Source organism: Herpailurus yagouaroundi, unplaced genomic scaffold, assembly GCF_014898765.1.
Source record: "Herpailurus yagouaroundi ecotype Mexico unplaced genomic scaffold, PumYag 186, whole genome shotgun sequence".
NCBI lineage: Eukaryota > Metazoa > Chordata > Mammalia > Carnivora > Felidae > Herpailurus > Herpailurus yagouaroundi.
This window is the reverse complement of record NW_024412417.1, coordinates 9,732,480-9,753,135: the sequence shown is the minus strand read 5'-3', so window position 1 is coordinate 9,753,135 and position 20,656 is coordinate 9,732,480. Positions and strand designations below refer to the sequence as shown.

Genomic DNA, 20,656 nt, shown 5'->3' with positions numbered 1-20,656 from the left:
CCCATCCCCCACCCCCTGCCTGATCTCACTGCCCCCATCCCCCACCCTCTGCCTGATCTCACTGCCTCACCTGACCCCCTTGCCTGCTCCTATTGCCCCCAACACCCCTGCCTGATCCTACCTCCCCACCTCTGCTCCCAGCTCAATCCTCCTGTCCCCTCTACCTCTCTGCCTGACCCTACCACTCTATCCCACCCCTCTGCCTAATACTGCTGTTTCATCCCCTCTCCCACCCTCCTACCTGATTCTACTGCCCCACCTCTTCTGTCTCCAAACTTCTGCCCCCTCAGTCTCCAGAATATGGCTCTGTCTTGGCTCTCCCACCGGGAGAAAGTGGAAGAAAGCCAAGGATCGAAGTGGGCGCTTCACCACAAGAGCCAGGGAAGGAGCGTCTGGGAGGCCCGGAATCAGTGATGTCACCACACCTTAGATGAGACATGAAGATCACGGACTTCAACCACCTCCCTTTGTAGATGAACAGACTGCAGGACAGAGCGACTTGCCCAGTGTCACTTGCTAAGTAGAAGTGGAACCAAGACCAGAAGCATCCAAACGGGGATGAAATCAGCCATCTGTGCATCTCATCCTCTCAGTCGTTCAACAAGCACTGAGCTTTCCCGAGGACAGGACGGACCAGTGCCAGGCCTTGAGGTCTGCAGACCTCGGGGTAACCGGCAGAAGCAGCAGCACCTCCAAATGCGGATGGGCATTTCATGGCTTGCTCAAAAACTCCTGGTCAGCAAGCAAGCTCGAGGGTGAGGTGCCCTCTTCTTTGTTCAAACACATATCTTCCCCTGAGCCGTGCATCTTCTCCCTAAGAGGGGTGGCAGTGGGCACCTTTTCTTTCTGGGTTTGCAGAAGCCTTGACAAGTTTGCCAAATCGCTTAACTTCTCTGAGCCTGGGCTTCCTCTTCTGCAAATGAGATAAGCCAGTAACCACCTTGCAGTATTTTATCTCTTTTCTCTCGGATTAAATGAGCTAGCAGGTCCCAACTCACAGCAGGGGCTCAGTAAATGAGAGTAGCCTCCAGAGGTGCTGTGAGACGTGAGAAACAGTCTTTATCTTCAAAGGTTTGTAGTCTAGTGGTAAAAACAAGTACAAAAATAACTAGAATAGGAATCCATCTTGAGTGGGTGCCACTATTACCCCCAGAAATACAAGGCAGATGGGGTTGACACCTTGGGAGAGGACCTGCGGTGTCTGTGGCCGAGGCCAAGAGGGTCCCACCTGGTTGGGAGAGGGAAGAGCTGGCCCTGGCTGATGCACAGGCCTCCGCTAAGGGAAGATATTCCAGGTAGAAGAAAGAGAGTGTACAAAGCCCCTGAAAGCACAGGGAATGAGACACAAGTTCAAATCGTGATAAGGTGGCTTCAGGGCATGTAGGATTTGTGGCCTCAATGGATCTGTCACTTGAGGAGCCAAAAGCTCTGATGGCCTCTGGCATGTGCTTTTCCTCCCTCACTGAGAGTGCCAACACTTGTCAATTAGGAGGATTGTTTTAGGATGTGGAAATTCATTTACTGGCAGCCAACACTTGAAAATGTGAATAATTATCAACGTAGGCAAAAACTGCCATTGGCAACAGAGAGTAGGACATTCTTACACTTAATTCTCTTGGCCAGCCAATTCCTTCAGTCATGCGGCTAATTTAGGAGGTTTCAGGTCCTTATATGAAACACATTGCATTTTTACTAATATTTTGATGTCAGATTTAATTGGAAATGTGTGCAAAGATGGAAGTAAGTCCCTTATAAGTACTGTGATTTCCAAGGAACAGAACTTGGGGCTGTATGCTATGAGTTCTTAGACTGTCTTCATTAGCTTTATTTTTAACTGGTAAGTTAACTGTTGTTAAATTTCACTGAATTCTGTAGCCTGTAACCCCTGAACACCTCTGACCCCTGGAATTTTCCCTAGCAGAGTGTGTGCGTGTGTGTGCACGTGTGTGCGTTCGCTGGGGGAGTGGTGGTTCAGCTCCCACCATCTGTTAACCGTACTATGGGGCTAGCCTCCTTTAGAGGTTCTGCCTCCCACTTGTCTCTTAAAACATAAACGTGAATTCCGTGTGTACTACTGATGTGAAGGGGAATCTATCACAAGGAAAGGAAAAGGTTTCGAGGTTAGTTAGCAGAAACAAAATGGGCTACATTGGTAAACTGAGAAAAGAATGCACGTGTCAACAAGACCTTGTAAAAGACAAAAGAGGGAGAGCCAGCTGGCAGAAGTGTAGACAGTTTGTGTACTCTTGCTCTAGGAGTAAGGAGAGTCAAGAGTACAGTGGGTTAAGGTTTCCACAAAGGGTGATATGAATCCAGTGGTTGTCCTGGCAACAGGTCCACCCCCCTCCCCCAAGTAATAAAGAGAAAAAATGTGCACATGCAAGACAGAGGTAGTTCGGGGGGAGGCAACATGACCTCTGGTTAGCCCCTCCTTGAAGGGGGCCTAAGGAGGAGGTGGGGAGTTTGGGAGGGGATGTGGGCCACTGATAAAGGAGGAGTCCAGAGGGGAAGATTCTAGAGGCTTCCGCCGGCTTATTCTCTGGGTACAGCCCATCCTGCAGCTCCAATTCCACCTGCTGGCATTGTTGCCTGGAGGGGACTTTGGGCTAGAGAATGCGTTCTGTCATTTTCTGGTGGCCTCTGCAAGTATAGGCCCTTTGCCACGGCCCACGAAGACTGAGACTGTCCAGATGGCACAGTGAACGGAAAGGGAGTCAGCAGTGATCACCATTGTTGCCTTGTTAAAGTCTCCCAGGCATTCCCACCCCTGCCCTAAGTGATTTGGTTCCCTCCCCCAGGCTGTCTCCAGCTCAGACCACCCACCTCACAAGCATGGCGGTCTCCAATGCCTGACCAGGTCCCACCTCCACGCTCCAGCCTCACTCCTCCCCCCTGCCCACTCAGATCCTCAGGGAGGATCTCCAACTTCACTAGGAATGCAGCCCTGAACCAGCTGTTTGCAAAGTGTGGTCTGGGGATCCGTAAGGGTCCCTGAGAGCACTTCAAAGGGTCCATGAGGTCAGAACTATATCCATAATAGCACTAATGTTTGCCTTTTATATTCTTATTCTCTCACGATTATATAGAGTGCAAAAAGTTTACTGATGTGGTTTTAGGTTCTGCAACTAACCTTTAAGAATCCATCATTTGTCAAGTTTTGGTGTCATATCAAAGAAGAATATCCACGATTATCTGAAAAGGCTATTAGAATGCTTTTCCTAACACGGACGAAACTAGAAGGTATTGTGCTGAGCGAAATAAGTCGGTCGGAGAAAGACAGGTGTCATGTTTTCACTCATGCGTGGATCTTGAGAAACTTAACAGAAGACCATGGGGAAAGGGAAAGGGGAAAAATAGGGAGGCAAACCATAAGAAACTCTTGAATACAGAGAACAATCTGAGGGTTGATGGGGGAATGGAGGAGAGGGGAAAATGGATGATGGGCATTGAGAAGGCATGGTTGAGATGAGCACTGAGTGTTGTATGTAGGTGATGAACCATGGGAATCTACCCCAGAAACCAAGAGCACACTTTACACACTGTATGTTAGCCAATTTGACAATAAATTATATTAAAAAAAAAAAAAAGAATGCTTTTCCTTTGTCAGACTACATATCTGTGTGAGGCCATGTTTTCTTCATGTAGTCCAACCAAAACATTTCATGACAGACTAGATGCGGGGAGAATCCAGCTGCCTTTGATTAAGCCAGACATTAGGGGTGCTTGGGTGGCTCAGTCAGTTAAGCATCCAACTTCGGCTCAGGTCATGATCTCACTGCTCGTGGGTTCAAGCCCCGCATTGGGATCTGTGCTGACAGGTCCGAGCCTGGAGCCTGCTTCGGATTCTGTGTCTCCCTCTCTCTCTGCCCCTCCCCTGCGCATGCTTTTTCTCTCTCTCTCAAAAATAAATAAATATTAAATTTTTTTTTAAAAGCCAGACATTAAATTGGTTTATAAAAACGTAGAACAGTGCTGTTCTTCTCACTATTTTTTTTTTAATTTAGAAAATGTCTTTTTTTTTATACCTGTATTTTATGTTATGGGTTATGTTGGGGGTTTATTTTTTTTTTAATTAATGAATTAACTAAGTAAAATATGTTTTAAGTGTTTATTTTTAAGTGTTTATTACATGTCTGTCTGCCCCACTACTTCCTAATGGCAGTTGTTCTTTCTAAAGCCCCCACATCTGCCAAGTAGCAGAAACCCCAGATGGATGAATGAAGTACGGGGAGGAGCCTACGTGGTCACACATCACCACTGATTACCACATGAGCAGCCTGGAAACATGCATAGGAGGGGCAGATAAATACTGCATTATTTTTTTTTTTTAATTGGCTCAAGCTGTTACTGGAACCCTGACTTGAATTTAGACATAAAATATAAACTTCTCTTTAAAAAAATCAGAAAGCCCAAATGAAGAATTACCCTAAGAAACAATTCTGTTTCTCTGTTAAACTTGCACAGACCACCCTTGCAAGTAAGCAGCTAGTGAAATACAGCATGTAGTGCATACCATAACTACAGCCAAAATGATTTGCCACAGAAGTGAAATGTGCCTGGGCAATGTTTAGAACATAAAAAACAAAAAGTCGAGAAAAGCAAACGCCCATAAAATGTCAGACACCATATGGGGCGCCTGGGTGGCTCGGTCGGATAAGCGACTGACTTGGGCTCAGGTCTTGATCTCACAGTTTGTGGGTTTGAGCCCCGCGTCGGGTTCTGTGCTGACAGCTCAGGGCCTGGAGCCTGTTTCGGATTCTGTGTCTCCCTCTCTGCCCCTCCCTTGCTCGTGCTCTCTCTCTCTCTCCCAAAAATAAATAAATAAAATTAAAAAAAAAATTTTTTAAATGTCAGACATCATATTTTAAGAATGAAGAGAAGGTCACATGACCAGGGCAAGGACTACAACGAATGTGGCTTCTGTATCTTCGTTCCCTGTCAAAGGAGACCAAAAGCAGGTGACACATGAGGACCCAGGCCAAAGTTGTGGTGTTTGCCCTTCCGGCTTCATAACTCTCACTGAACCACGTTCACGAGTCAAGCAGCCCTCTGGAGCATCCGGGAATAGCCACTGGCCACTCTCTGGGGTGGGGACATGTGCCATGCTCCATCCTCCTCCGTGTCCCTAGCGCATTCTCCGGCAAAATGAGAAACAGGAGGCAAAACTGGATGTGGGGTTGATGCCTTTGGCAAAACAGGACGCCGTCTCTTGTGTCAGAAGACAAGGGGTTTCTACGTCAGAGCCTGAACTTGGGGTGAAGGAGAGGACAGTGAGTGCTGACAACTAGGGAAGACCCAGTGTGTGTGTGGCTGGGGAGAGGGAGGAGGTATTTAGGGCTGAGAGGAAGATGCTTTTCCAGCTAAGTGTGTGGTGGCTCATACTGAAAGCCCCGTCAGAAACCTAACTGCTGGTGATCTAGGGGTCAGGCATTTTCCACTCTCTCTCTCTCTCTCTCCCTCCGTGTGTGTGTGTGTGTGTGTGTGTGTGTGTGTGTGTGTGTATAGCTATAGATATATGGATATATGGATATCTAGATATAGATACCTAGATAGATAGACAGATGGACAGGCATATTTGTCATCTTGAAAATGTTTTTAAAAAGCCCTTCAGTGTAGTAAACATCCTCCAGTCCTTGCCATTTTTGCAAAAGTCTTACGTTTCAGTCACTATGGAGATGGAGATTCTCAGCAGACTAAAGACATGAAAGGCCCAGAATCAAGGGGCCATCATTCAGTTAACATGAGTGAGGATTCCAACCTCTCAAAACAAAGTTTTTTGGTGTTCCCCCTGGTCTCTGATTATAATTTTGAATGCTGAGGTTACCAGGCAATAGGGTAGTTCTCTCAATGGACTTCGTAGGGAGTCCGATTCTGTCAGCTGGCCCACAAGCTATAAAACACAGTTTCAGAGAACGACTTCATAAAATGACAGTTGTGGTTAAACTACCATTCATGGCATACCTACAATTTACATGTATTACCTTATTTTCTCCTCACAAAAATATTCCGAGGTCAGCATTAATATTCCCATTCTATGGATGAGGAAACTGAACCTCAGAGAGACAACACTGGCTAAATATACACATCTGGTAAGTACCAGAGCCAGAACTTGAACCCAGGTCTATGCCAAAACCCACCGGCCAACCTTCCTATTGCTTCCACACCCTGGGCTTTCCAGAGCCCGTGTTTACAACCAGGTCCATTTATCCATATCTATGTGTTTTCATGACCTTTTCCTTCTCTTGGAGAAAGAGGAAGATTCACCTGAAGAAAACATGTTTGCAACAGAAGCCCGACCTTTTCTATTCTTAATATCTTGATCTGGCTCACAGTGCCCTCACCTCTCTTCTGTGGCTGCTCCCACCTCCCACAAGCTGGCCTGCTCTTTTCCCCATGCTGCCATGCAGATAAGCTGAACAGATCCAATAAAAAACTCCTATCACACCCCTGTCCAGATAAGTACACCAGGACCTTTTCAGATCTTTTCCTTGTGTATTGGAGAAAAGTCGTGAACCTGAGATTAAACGGAAGGCCTTGAAATAGAAGGGTGCGATTTCATTTGGAAAACCCCATGCACCCGTTGCCTATGAGATCTGCTCCCCACCCCTCCCCACACACCCAACAGGAGTCCCAGGGAGGAGCTTCCCGACTGACGTGTGTCCCCCTCCTAGCCTGGACGTCTGCCCTCAACCACCTCTTCCCTCCTGCTTCAGCGACAGAGGCATCGACACTCACCCAGGAGGGCCGTCTGGGGGTGAGTCCGAGTGTGTCTCCCTCTGGACACGGACCTCGAGGGAGGCCGCTCCCTGGCCTCGACAGGGAGGAGAAGGAGGATCTGTCCGAGGACCAGCAGAAAGCAGCCCACCAGCATCTTCTCCATCTTCAAGAAGAGGAAGAGGGGCAAGGCTGTGACAAACACAAGAAGAGGAGAGAGCAGGGTGAGATTTCCAGATATCCTTGAATTCTAGGTGCTATAGACCCGCTGTTTCACCTTTTCAGTGTCAGACATGCCACTTGTCTTTAAAATGCCATTCGTGGGGCACCTGGGTGGCTCAGTCGGTTGAGCTTCCGACTTCAGCTCAGGTCATGATCTCACGGTCTGTGAGTTCGAGCCCCGCATCATGCTCTGTGCTGACAGCTCAGAGCCTGGAGCCTGTTTCAGAGTCTGTGTCTCCCTCTCTCTCTGACCCTACCCCTCATGCTCTTCTCTGTCTCAAAAATAAATAAGCATTAAAAATTTAAAAAATAAAAAAATAAAAAAAATAAAATGCCATTTGTGGGGGCGCCTGGGTGGCTCAGTCAGTTAAGCATCCGACTCTTGATTTCAGCTTAGGTCATGATCTCATGGTTTGTAAGACTGAGCCCCGAGTCGGGCTCTGCACTGACAGTGTGGAGTCTGCTTGGGATTCTCTCTCTCTCTCCCTCTCTCTCTGTCCCTCCCCCGCTCTTGCTCTTTCAAAATAAATAAATAAACTTTTAACAATGCCATTTATGTGTTTGATCCTTAAGAACTCTAGCAACTTCCATTAGTAGGTCCTTGGATACTCTGACGGCATGCATACTAAAATTTTTCATCACTTTTGTATCTGTAAGACCGAATGGAAAACTTGAGGGGAAAAAAAAATATATATACTGAAGTGTCTCCTCAATTAAGTTTATTATCAATTATTTATAATCACATTCTATATCTTGGATTTGAAAAAGGAAAAACTAGGGGTGCCTGAGTGGCTTAGTCTGTTAGGCACCTCTTGGTTTTGGTTCAGGTCACGATCTCATGGTTCATGGGATTGAGCTCCACGTCAGACACTGGGCAACTCAGAGCCTGCTTGGGATTCTCTCTCTCCTTCTCTCTCTGTCCCTCCCTCACTCACACGGGCACACACACACTTTCTCTCTTTCTCTCTCTCTCAAATAAACTAAAAAAATTTTAAGAAAAAGGAAAAATTGTATCTGAACATTACAAGTAACATTATTCCTTCAGTCTAATAACAGTGAATGGCACAAATTAATATATATAAATTTCCCAAGGAAATCATATATGGCTGGCCTCACGTAGCATTGCAGAGTGAGCTTTCTAGCCTCCCTGCCTCCCACACACATCTATTAAGAGGCAGCATGGTGTAGTGCTTAAAGGCTTGGACTCTGGCATAGAACTTCCTGGCTTTATGCCTTGACTCTGACGCTCACTAACTGTGTATGACCTTGGGCAAGCTACTTAACCTCCCAAGCTTTATGCGAAGATGCGGTAATACTAGTTAATTGAGTGAGTTGATACACATAACTAAAGCATTGAGAATAGTGCCTGGCACCCATGGAGAAGTGGGGACAAGCAAAGGAGGAAGGGGGCTGGGGGACCAGAGAAGAATAGGATCAAACCCAATTTGAGCATGAAGCTCTCAGATGCATAAGGAATTTTAACCCTGAGTTGAGTTTCAGGTATCCACAGGAGCAAAGGGTCCTTCAAACCAGAGGGGCACTGTCTCTACCAAAATAGCACTGCCTTTACCCATTTTCTGTATTGGTGCCAGAGGCCAGCTGGTATAAAGGCTTAGCAGGATTCTAAGCAGGACAGTGAGAGGGTCACAACCAGGTTTTCACAGGATGGCCAATCTCAGTGCTTCACACGAGATGAGAAAGGTACTTGGCCACATGGTGAATGATGTCAAGACTGTTCAGCCTGGAAAAACCTCATGGAGAAGGCAGTGTCCTGGAACTAAGTTCAAATTTATCCTCCCATTTTCTATGTGTAGAGTAAGTATCATAGCAATTTATTAATTTATATAAATTAGGTGGGGAGGAGGGAATATTTAAGGAGGAACAATAATTCAGTAACATCATCTGCATGTAAAATCTTTACTAAGTCCTCATCTTGTGCTTGGCGATTTCACCCAACTGACTTCATTTAATTCTCACACCTATCTTGCAGAAATCAGGATTATTACTTCTGCTTTTTGGAGATGAGGAAACTGAGGCTCAGAGAAGCTCAGCGATTTGATCAAGGTCATGCAGCTAAAGTAAGTGGCAAGCAGAGATTCAAACCCAGGGTAAGAAGGCCAATTACCAATTCTCTGATTAACAGAAAACTCAATTAGCTGCAAGTCAAGTCCCCAGAAGTCAATTCATGAAAGGGCATAGCTATCTTCTCGTCAGAGGCAGGAAGAGGGCAGGGCCAGGGCAAGGACCATTTCCCAAAACTTAAAAAAAAAAAAAAACAAAAAAAAACCAAAAAAAAAAACAACTCAGTAATTTAGTGAATTGCTTTCAGGAACTGACCTGGAGATAAACCCAAGCCTGTGAACCTTCAAAGTCCACAGTTTTTCACACTTGCTGTATAGAGCTAGCTCACTTTTCACTAAGCATTAAATTTATTTTAAAAATAGCAAATGTTTATTCAGTGCTTACTCTTTGCCAGGCACTGGGCCAAATGCTTTAAATGTATTAAGTCATTAATTAGTACAGTAACTCAGAGAAGTTAAGTAATTTGCCCAAGGTTATACAGCTGATAAAGCAGTGAAGCTTCAGAGAATACTGGCTCATTACTGATAACTACTACCCCCAACTTTTTAAATAAATTAAACTCTTTACTAGATTGGTCCCTTTTCATAACTTAAAAAAAATTTTTTTTTCAATGTTTATTTTTGAAAGACAGAGAGAGACAGCATGAGTAGGGAAGGGGCAGAGAGAGAGGGAGACACAGAATTCAAAGCAGGCTCCAGGCTCCAGGCTCTGAGCTGTCTGCACAGAGCCCGATGCGGGGCTCAGACCCACAAATTGTGAGATCATGACCTGAGCCAAAGTCGGACACTCAACCGACTGAGCCACCCAGGTGCCCCTCCCTTTTCATAACTTTAACTGTAGGATTCCTTCTGAGGAAAGAAAGAAAACCTAGATTTTGCCTCTTTCTCTGGTCTTAAACCTACTATTTACTTTCAAGGTTCCTGGATACTTATCATATTTTATATGACATTATTAGTGTGTTATGTTATTTATATGTGATTTATTATTTTAATGTTCTCTCCTTCCTCCAAACTGACCAAATACAAAGTCCACCTTCATTTATTTCAAAATATATACAAGTTCTCAAAGCCCACTTCCAACCTGACATATTTGCACTCAAATCCAAACATTTGCACACATCCAAGATGTGGTGAATAATTACCATTTTCAAGAAAACAATACCATTTCACATGGTCGGGTTTACTGCTGATTTCAAGAAGTGTTTGTGTTTTCAGGTCCCCATTATTAACCAAAAGGCACTAAGAGTAGGTGAAGGGTAGGGAGTTAAAAATCAGTAGAACTTGGGGTGCCCGGCTGGCTCAGTCAGTAGAGCATATGACTCTTGATCTCAGAGTCATGAGTTCAAGCCCCAAGTTGGGCATGGAGCCTACATTAAAAAAAAAAATTAAAAAGGAAATAAAATAAACAGCACAAGGGGCACCTGGGTGGCTCAGTCGGATAAGCGTCCGACTTCGGCTCAGGTCATGATCTCACGGTCTGTGGGCTCAAGCCCCGTGTCAGGCTCTGTGCTGACAGCTCAGAGCCTGGAACCTGCTTTGGATTCTGTGTCGCCCTCTCTCTCTATCCCTCCCCTGCTCACGCTCTCTCTCTCAAAAACAAATAAACATTAAAAAAATAATAACAAAATAAAATAAACAGCACTAAGTACTTCTAGCTGTCTAACACTGAGCAGACAACACTGTGCCTCAGCTTCCTCATCTTTAAACTGGAGATAACAAATAGAGCTGGTTGCTACATTGATCAAATCAGTCCATATATATAAAGCACACAGAACACTGAGTGGCACACAGTAAGTGCTCAGTAAGGTTAGCTACTTGTTATCATTATGCAATCAAAACAATTAATACAAAGTACAAGTTATTCATGTTGTCATATGAAGCCATTTAATTAACATGAAATTAACCTCTGTGCTTTTTTATGACTATTATAATAAAATGACAAAAAATATATATAACTTAAAAATACATGCTAGTATCTGAAAGAATTTAAACGTTTCCGTTCTTACAATGCAATGGCATGGCAAGTCACAGGCTGGTAGAAAAGATTTGTACAACATATCTGATCTATTACTGATAGCCAGACTATATAAGCTCTTATAACTCAATAAGAAATTCTAATAACTCAGTAAGAAGAAGACAAACAACCCACCTGCAAATATGTGAAATATTTGAGTGGTCACATCAGCAAAGATGACTTTCTAATGACAAATAACTGTATGAAAAGATGTTCAACATTCTTAGTCATTAGAAAAATGCAAATTAAAACCAGACTGACGACCACTCACAACTACGTGGATGGAACTAGAGGCATTGTGCTAAGCGAAATTAGTCAGTCAGAGAAAGACAAATATCATCTGACTTCACTCATATGAGGACTTTAAGATACAAAACAGATGAACATAAGGGAAGGGAAGCAAAAATAATATAAAAACAGGGAGGGAGACAAAACATAAGACTCTTAAATATGGAGAACAAATAGGGTTACTGGAGGCGGGGGGGAGCAGCGATGGGCTAAATGGGGAAGGGGCATTAAGGAATCTACTCCTGAAATCATTGTTGCACTATATGCTAACTAACTTGGATATAAGTTTAAAAAATAAATAAAACATGAATAATAAATAATAAATAAATAAAACAGAAGGAAAAAAACCAGACTGACGGAGCACCTGGGTGGCTCAGTCAGTTAAGGGTCCAACTTCGGCTCAGGTCATAATCTCACGGTTTGTGTGTGTGCAGACAGCTCAGAGCCTGGAGCCTGTTTGGGATTCTGTGTCTCCCTCTCTCTGCCTCTCCCCCACATGTGCTCTGTCTCTCTCTATCTCAAAAATAAATAAACATTAAAAAAAAAAAAAAAAACAGAGTGAGATTCCATGACAAGTCCACTAGAAAAACTAAAATTAAAAAGACTGATATAACCAAGTACTGGTGAAGATATGAAGACACTAAAACCCTAATATATTGCTGGTAAGAATACAAAATGGTGCAGCCACTTTGGAAAACAAATTTCCAGTTTCTCTTAAAGTTTAAAACACACTTGCCAAATGACATAGCACAGGATGACCAATTGTCTTGGTTTGCCCATAATTGTCCATGGTTTAGCACTGAAAGTCTTGCATCCCAGAAAACTCCTCAGTCCTGGAGAGACTGAGAGGTTTCACCTCCCTACCAGCAGCCCCAATCCTTGGAATTTACCAAAAAGATACGAAAACACAGCTACATAAAGACTTCTACTCAGATGCTCCCAGAAACGTTATTTATCAAAGCTAAAAACTGGAGACAACCCAAATGTCCACATAATAGCAAATGGATAAATAAATTGTGGTGTATCCATACAGTGGAATACTACTTGGCAATTAAAGTGATGAGGTACTGGATGAATCTTAAAATAATTATGCCGAGTGAAAGCAGGCAGATACAAAAAAATTATATACTGAATGGTTCTATTTATGTAACATTCAATAAAGAGCAACATTGTATGACAGAAAGCAGATCGGTGGTTCCAAGGGCCTGTGGGTGGCAAAAGATCAGCTACAAAGGGGCATGAGGGAAGTTTGGGGGGTGACAGAAGTGGTTAATAGCATGATTATGGTGGAGGTTACATGGCTTTATGCATTTGTCAGATTCATCAAACTGTCCACTTAAAAGTGATGAATTTTATCACATGAAGTTATATTTCAAAAAAGCTGTTTAAAAGAAACTAAAGTGAATAGGGGAAAGAATACTGGATGTATGTCGACATAAAACCAGTAATGACAATATAGTCAAGACAGATTTTTTTACAAATGCAATGGCAGTGAGGGGTGCCTGGGTGGCTCAGTCGGTTGAGCATCCGACTCTTGATTTTAGCTCAGGTCACAATCCAAGGGTTGTGGGATTGAGCCCTGTGTTGGGCTCCATGCTGAGCATGGAGCCTGCTTGGGATTCTCTCTCTCTCTCTCTCTCTCTCTCTCTCTCTCTCTCTCTCTCACTCTCAAGTTAAAAAAGAAATGCAATGGCAGTGGGGGCGCCTGGGTGGCTCAGTTGGTTGAGCATCTGGCTTCGGCTCAGGTCATGATCTCATGGTTTGTGAGCTCGAGCCCCCTGTCGGGCTCTGTGCTGACAGCTTAGAGCCTGGAGCCTGCTTGGGATTCTGTGTCTCCCTCTCTCTCTGCTCCTCCCCCGCTCACACTCTGTTTCTCTTTATCAAAAAATAAATAAAATATATAAAAAAAAAAGAAAGAAATGCAATGGCAGTGAAACAAGCAAAAATAAATCAGTGCATGGAACCCATATTCATAATGTTTCTCAGCTGGACACTTAAAGCTGCTAGTATTTGAAGAACAGGAGCCAGTTCTAGCTGGAAAATGGACTGATGCTTGAGAAACAGTCCCTTCATGTATGGGCATAGGAGGATTGTTGTGCTGGGAAACAGAGGTTAATTCAATCTGAAAAGATTCCATGAAGCATTTAGGGTCATGGAAAGAATATTTTTTAAATAAATACATCAGCTTTGACTTTTGTTTGAACAATTTTTCTCCTCTCCGTGGGACAATGAATCTTTTCATTTAGCTTTAGCAAGGGAATGGGGAAGAGAGAGAGGAGATTGTTCTAACTCTGGGTTCTTCTAGGCATCACTATTCCAAGTAAATGGTCAGGCGAGTAGAATCGCATCAGAGCCAATAGGATGTACTATGGGCCCTAAGAGGAGAGGCCTGGCCCTATTACAATACCCTGTGTGACCTCAGTTAGGTGACTCACCTTTCTGGGCTTTAATTAATTAGCCATAAAATGAGAGGCGTGACCTGGAAACAGTGTTTCTCAACCTAAATGGGACCACAGGCCAGTACAACCCTGCGATCCTAAGGCTGGATATGACCTCCTACCAACGTGGGAAACTCTGCCTTCTGGACAAGAAGAGAAAGGGGGGAGGGCCACACCGTGAACTGGCCATTTTGTATATTGTCATCTCATTTAACCCCTATAATCATTCTGCGAGGTGGATGAGTTTCCAATTTTATGAATGGGACACTAGGATTCACAGATGGGAAGATACGCTCCAAGGCCTGAGAGCTTAGCTAAATGACAAAGCCTATCCCTGCCATCTCTCAGGCAGGCAGCCTACTTGTTAGAAAAAAGATTTGGAATAGCCTCCCTAATGTTGTCAATTCTTGGACCTCGGATTCTATTGTTTTGCTCCTCAAAGGCCTCCCCTGTCAGCACGCTAACCACTCTCTGTGTTCACAGAGTCCCCCAGGACTGGAGCCACAGCAAGATCCGAGGCTCATCTTCCACCTGAGACGGGAATCCCCACCTCCTTCCTGCCTGTCTGGCCATGGGAACCCAACCACTGCTCAGACTCAAGGCCATGGCTTGCACGTGGCCTTAAATGTTAGACTGCCCTTTGCCTTCAGGTCGCCCTGACCTTGCCTGTCTGTGATTTTTTCACCCAGTGAAAAAGGCCTGCTTGTCAGCTCAGCCTTTCCAAAGTTCAAACTCATCTTTTTCCACTCAAGCCCTTTCACGGTCAGGGTAGCCCATGTGCTCAGCCACCAGCCAGGAAATTTGTAGCCAGCCTCCATGTCTTCCTCGTATCACCATCACATTCACAAGTGGGCAAACCCTGGTTTCCCACCTCTCCCCGTCCCACCCTCCTGACTGTCCTATTGCCACAGCAAGGCTCCGTGCTCTCCTTTTCTCGCCCGGACTCTTCCCGGAGCTTCAGAACTGCTCTTTCTGCTTGGCGTCTTGCACCCACTGGTCCTGTCCCTCCTCTGTTCAGAACCCATCTATGGCCTTACTGCATCACATTAATAGTCAAGGCTCTCCTTGACTGACTGCTGCCCACCCCTCCAACAATGGCAATCCCACAGCCACCCCGGACCTCCCACTGGGGCCTGAAGAACTGAGATTCTTGTCATAGCTGAGTGCCTCCGTCCATGCTGGTCCCTTGGCCTGGAAGCTCTACGTTAGTCAAAATTGCATTCATTCCTCGAGGCTCAGCTCATTGTGTCACCCACTCTCTAACATGTTCTCAATTTTCCCAATGAAGATCAACTTTCCTATACACCCCTGACAATGGGTTTGTTGTCTGCTCCAGCACTTGAGTTTTCTTGCTGCCATATCTGTCTCCCAGCCTAGTCTGTGAGCTGTTCCCTGGGACCATACATTGTCATCGCTGTATCACCCACATGCTGGGTGCTGAATTTTATAAATACATTTTTAGAAAATAAACAAATGTTGAATAAGCACATTTATTGATGAATGAAAGATTGATAAATGTTGACTCAAACTGGCCTTAGTTCTGTAGCTGACAAGTGCCATGCCCTAACTCATGTCTTCGTATACATACTACATTTGCCTAACTACAGGTGACTCCAATGGCTATCTCTTATGATGGGAGGATAGCCTCCCTCAAACTTCTCAGCCAAGTTTCTCTGCCTGGGTGAAGGACGCCAGGCAGAAAGAACAGTTCCGAAGCTCCAGGAAGAGTCTGGGTGAGAAAAGTTAAATATATAATTTTTTAAAGATATAGATAAAATATCAAATATCTAGTTATAATAACTCAAGTATCAATTTAGTCACAAACGCATATTCAAAACATTTTAAATTACAAAATAATACATCACTTTACAAATAATGCTCTTTTCATTAAAAATGTTTCATAGGGGCACCTGGGTGGCTCAGTCAGTTAAGCATCCAACTTTGGCTCAGGTCAGGATCTTGAAGTTTGTGAGCTTGAGCCCCGCGTCGGGCTCTAGACTGACAGCTCAGAGCCTGGAGCCTGCTTCAGATTCTGTGTCTCCCTCTCCCTCTGCCCCTCCCTGCTCGCTCTCTCTCTCTCTCTCTCTCTCTCTCTCTCTCTCAAAAATAAAAATAAAACATTAAACAATGCTTCATAGAACAATGTTTTGTCTTGTTTCCTAAGACAATGTTTTCAAATGCTTGCCTAACATCAATATTTTGTCACCACTAAAGATACTTTTTGAGTCTTCTAACATCTTCACTCGTGTCTAAGTTGTCTGAGATCCAGCACTTTCCAAATCCATATAGGATGCTGTCACTGGAAGTTTTACCTCAGGCCAGCAATTCCCACTCATATACCATGAGGACCGTGTATGTTCCAGAGGCATAAATTCACCATCTCTGCAACTTGCTCATTCATTGTGTTGCTGTTTAAAGGATTATATCCAGCATCATCCAATCCTTGCAATTGTGAAATTGTGCTCTCAAGAATAATTACAAAACCTGGGGCGCCTGGGTGGCGCAGTCGGTTAAGCGTCCGACTTCAGCCAGGTCACGATCTCGCGGTCCGTGAGTTCGAGCCCCGCGTCAGGCTCTGGGCTGATGGCTCAGAGCCTGGAGCCTGTTTCCGATTCTGTGTCTCCCTCTCTCTCTGCCCCTCCCCTGTTCATGCTCTGTCTCTCTCTGTCCCAAAAATAAATAAACGTTGAAAAAAAAAATTAAAAAAAAAAAAGAATAATTACAAAATCTGAGTTGCTTTTTTTTATTGTTTTGGTCAATTGACTTCTACATGAACCCAAATCAGCACACTGACTGAAGACATTTTGAACTTATGTGTATTCCCCAAACGACGGTTTGTTCAAAATATTTGATAGATTCCTTGTACTTTGAGACACTTTGCAAGGACTCAAATATAGGGCAAGTTCTTCTTTTCTGAGGAATAATTTTTGGGGGGTGCCTGGGTGGCTCAATCGGTTGAGCGTCCAACTTCAGCTCAGGTCATGATCTCACGACTCATGGGTTTGAGCCCCACATCAGGCTCTCTGCTGTCAGCATGGAGCCTGCTTCAGATCCTCTGTCCCCCCTCTCTCGCTACCCCTCCCCCCTCAGAAATAAACATTTTTAAACAAGGAATCATTTTGGGGGGGGAACTCTCTTCATCTTATGGTATATATGGTTATATATATATATATATATATTCCTTCCATATCTCTTTTCCCTTTCATGCACTCAAGTACCAAGTCCTGCCATTTTTTCTCAGTGATGTCCCTCATGTCTTCTTCCCTCTCCAGTCCATACCAAGGTTGCAGACCTTATTCCCATCAGAGAGACCACAAAGTTCTTGGCAGACACTGCCAATTATCCCCCAGTATCTTCCTTCCTCTCCTTCCTTAGTAATAGAAACCCCACTTTTAACTGGACACGTGATGGGCTGGAACAAAGACCACAGCTCCTAGTCCTTGCTTCTTGCCTACGTGACTGCCTGCTGGCCAGTGGATTCCAGTGGATATGGTACATACAACTTCTGAAAAGACTCCTTAAGGAGGGATGAGGGAATGACCTCCTTTCCTTTTTCCTTCCTGCTGGCTGGAATGAGAACATCCCGGCTAGATACCTAGCACTCATTTTGAACCCTGACCCACCACGGAAACGGAAGCCGTGCTGCATGGTGAAAATAACGAAGCACAGGAGTGTGGGTCCCTGACTTTACTCTCACTTTGAACTCACCGCCTCCAGGCTTCTAGAACGCAAGACAGAAATAAACTTCCTCCTTTAAGCCACTGTTATTTCAGTTTTTTCTGTAACTTGGAATTGATCATACTAATTAACAAACTGTTTCCAAGCCTCTCCTATTGAATCCATCTAGCGCCACTGCTGAATTCAATCTTCCCAACACAATATCATGCTTATCATGCTCTTGCTAAAAAACTGCCCGAGATTTCCACATACCAATAGGATAAAATCTAGATTTCTTAGCTTAGCATTCAAAGCCCTGTTATCTGGCCCTATGTTGTAAATGCTAACCTCAACTACTCCCCCCACCTACCCCACCAGTACACACACACACACACACACACACACACACACACACACACACTCTTTCTCTCTCTCTTTCTCTCTCTCATTAACCCTTCATCCAGTCCCATAACCTCATACAATGTCTCTTTGCTGGTTGGATTGAGTTTATGACAACTGACACATGGGTAGGTGGTCGCTCCCTTCCAAAAGGAACTGTGAATGGAAAGAACGCGAATGACCCTTAACAGTAGAACAGACACACTGTGGCGGAGTGTGGATATTACACAGCAAGAGAAAAGAATGAATTCCCACTTCATGCATTAACATAGTAAATTTACAAACATAATATTGAACAAGATAGAATTCAAAAAGGACAAAACTAATCTCTATCATAGGAATCAGGATAGGCGTCAGTGCACAGAAGGAGGCATGCGGGGGGGTTCTGGAGTGCTGAAAACGTTCTACTGATTAAGCAGAATGCTGGTTACACATTCACGAAAAAATAATTGTGCTGCCTCCCTGCTTTGTGGCACTCAAAGCCCCATGACCCGGCTCTGTGTTCCAGTGCCAACCTCAATGACTCCAAGCAGCTCCCTCTCCCTCCCCCCACCGCCCCAACACATATACAAACACACACATGGGGCTGAGACTGGAACTCAGTTCCTTCAGGTGCCAAAATCCGTGTGCTGTGGGTTGTACCCGCACTACCTGTCATCACTGTCATCGTCACCACAACCCATTTCTGACAGCAGCCGAGACCTCCGGAATCAAGCCCAGCCCTGCCTTTCCCTCTGAGTCCTGAGAGTCCCGAGTCCTGAGTCCTGAGTCTCAGGGTCCTGCCAGGTAAGGCAGTCGTGGCTGTCTGCCGAGCCACATGGCAGGCTTCAAAGATGACCTCACAGTCTGGAGCTCCAAGTGGCAACTGGTTCCTTGGAAAGGTCTGTCTGGCACTATTTACTAGCAACAGTGATGACAGGCTCTGCTCTGTATGGGGCTTCAGCCTCCCTCTTCCCCTGACCCTCCTGACCTATTCTCACATGAATGCTAAACAGGGCAGCCCTCCTGAGCTTCCCTAAAGGTGGGGAGTCCCAGGTAAGGGCTCTCTTGAACACGGGTGCTGCAGGCCAGAGGACAGCAAGTCCTGGGGAAAGCACCAGAGGCTCCCTCACCCCCTTGACTGGTCTTAAACCCAACCACTCATCCCCGAGTCTTAGCATGTCCTCTGTCACTGCCTGCCCAGCTGCACGCCCAACACCGGTGCCCGCCGGCGTTTACATCCATCACACCCTCTTCGGTCTGCTTTTCCTGAGGCCTGAGCCTGTCTCTGCCTCTTTCTCCAGACACACCTCTGCCTCATCCCTTGCCTTCTCCTAGGCACCAGCCAGAGCTGTTTCTAGGAAACTGTGGGATTTCCTTCTAGAACCTCCAAAGACCCTCTTATTTCTTTTGGATTTTTCAAGGCTCAATCATCCATTTCTTTTTCTGTAAATCTTGGGCTTCACTCCAAATACCTCTTGCGGAACAGAGAGATACATGGTGTTTGCTGGTAAGAGCTTAGGGCATGACAACCAGCTCAGGAGATCTCAGAGGTGGATCCTGCTATGGCACCCCCAGTGCGTGAGCCCAGGCCACAGTGGCTCCGGCTTGCCTGGGCCTGGATGCTAGGAGCAAGAAACCCTGGAGCTCTGGTTTATAAGAGTCCTGGCAACTGGGGGGCCTGGGGCTGAATCCTACCGTCAGGAATAAAAGTTTGGACAGGTAGTGAAGAGCCACAGATACCTGCATTCTCAACAGGGGATTCTAAGGGACCAAGCTTCAGGGGCCAAGAGGGAATTCATAGGACCTGGTGACTGAGCAGATCTAGGAGAAAACAGAGAAGGAGATGCTGAGGACGGGGCTGATTTTCCTGGCTCGGGCAGCCCAGTGGATGGAGAGGCCATTACCACAGCAAGGAACTCAGGTCTGAGGGTCATCCTTGAGAACATCAATCACCCTACTGTGCTCAGAAGCCCTTGGGGAGTTATTGAGCCATGCTGGACTGTTTGGGGCAGGCCATAAGCCCATTTTGGGATCTTGATATGGTTTTATGAACCTGTCCCTTGGAAAGCAGGCAGGGAGAACTATGTAGGAGTGACTCCTGAATGGAAAACTCCAGTTAAATACGTGTGGATTATCTGCCACCTTCATGTATCTGTGGAGAGGCTATCTTCCTGAGTTGAGGAGGAGGTGACTGGTCATAGGAACGGCTTGCTTTTTCTGGAAAGAGAGGTGGTGAAACTCACTTTAGGTTGTGCCTGGAACTGTTCTAAGGACTTTAATCCTCACAGCCCTGTAGGTATTATCATCCCCATTAGACAGATGAGGAAACTGAGGCATAGCATAGCTGGGTAAGTCTAAGGTTACTAACCTGTGAGCCTCACAGCCATAATGTGAAGTTAGGCAGGCTAATCCCAGACTCCATGCCCTTGGTGGTAAGCCCTACAGCCTCCCATCTCCTAGAAGGCAGGTTCAATGCACTTGGCGCAGAAGCATCCCGGCTCCCTGCTTTCTGACAATTTGGAACTTTGTCAATTGGGTTAGTTCAGGGTGAGGGTCTGTTCCCGAGGAGGTTCCTTCCTGCGCATCCAGCCCTGGAGACCTTAAAGAGAGAGGGTCCCCCCTCCCCAAATTGTCCTTGGGGTTTCTAGCAACTACCACAAAATGCCCTCCCCTTTCCCTCCTTTCTCCACAATGGAGAGACACAAGAGGGAGGACCAAGAACAAAATCCAGATGAAGGGCATTAAAATACCAGCCGACCGAGGGGAGGAATCCGACTGCATCTGGCCTGCCAGTATTACACGAACCACACCGATGCCCGCTCAACAAGTCTCCCTTTCCCCGGGTCGCTGGAGCCCAAGTC

The 20,656-nt window shown here is 45.4% G+C and overlaps 1 protein-coding gene across 5 annotated transcripts in view; it reads right to left on the bottom strand.

The window, feature by feature from the left end:
• Positions 1–20,656, bottom strand: part of MATN2 (matrilin 2) — a 130,540-nt gene that overhangs the window by 109,225 nt on the left and 659 nt on the right. For all 5 annotated transcript variants that reach the window (XM_040494072.1, XM_040494074.1, XM_040494073.1 and 2 more), the window contains exon 2: positions 6,736–6,906. In XM_040494072.1, the coding sequence (XP_040350006.1) occupies positions 6,736–6,880 (145 nt within the window). In that variant the 5' untranslated portion in view covers positions 6,881–6,906. The remainder of the gene's footprint in view (positions 1–6,735; positions 6,907–20,656) is intronic.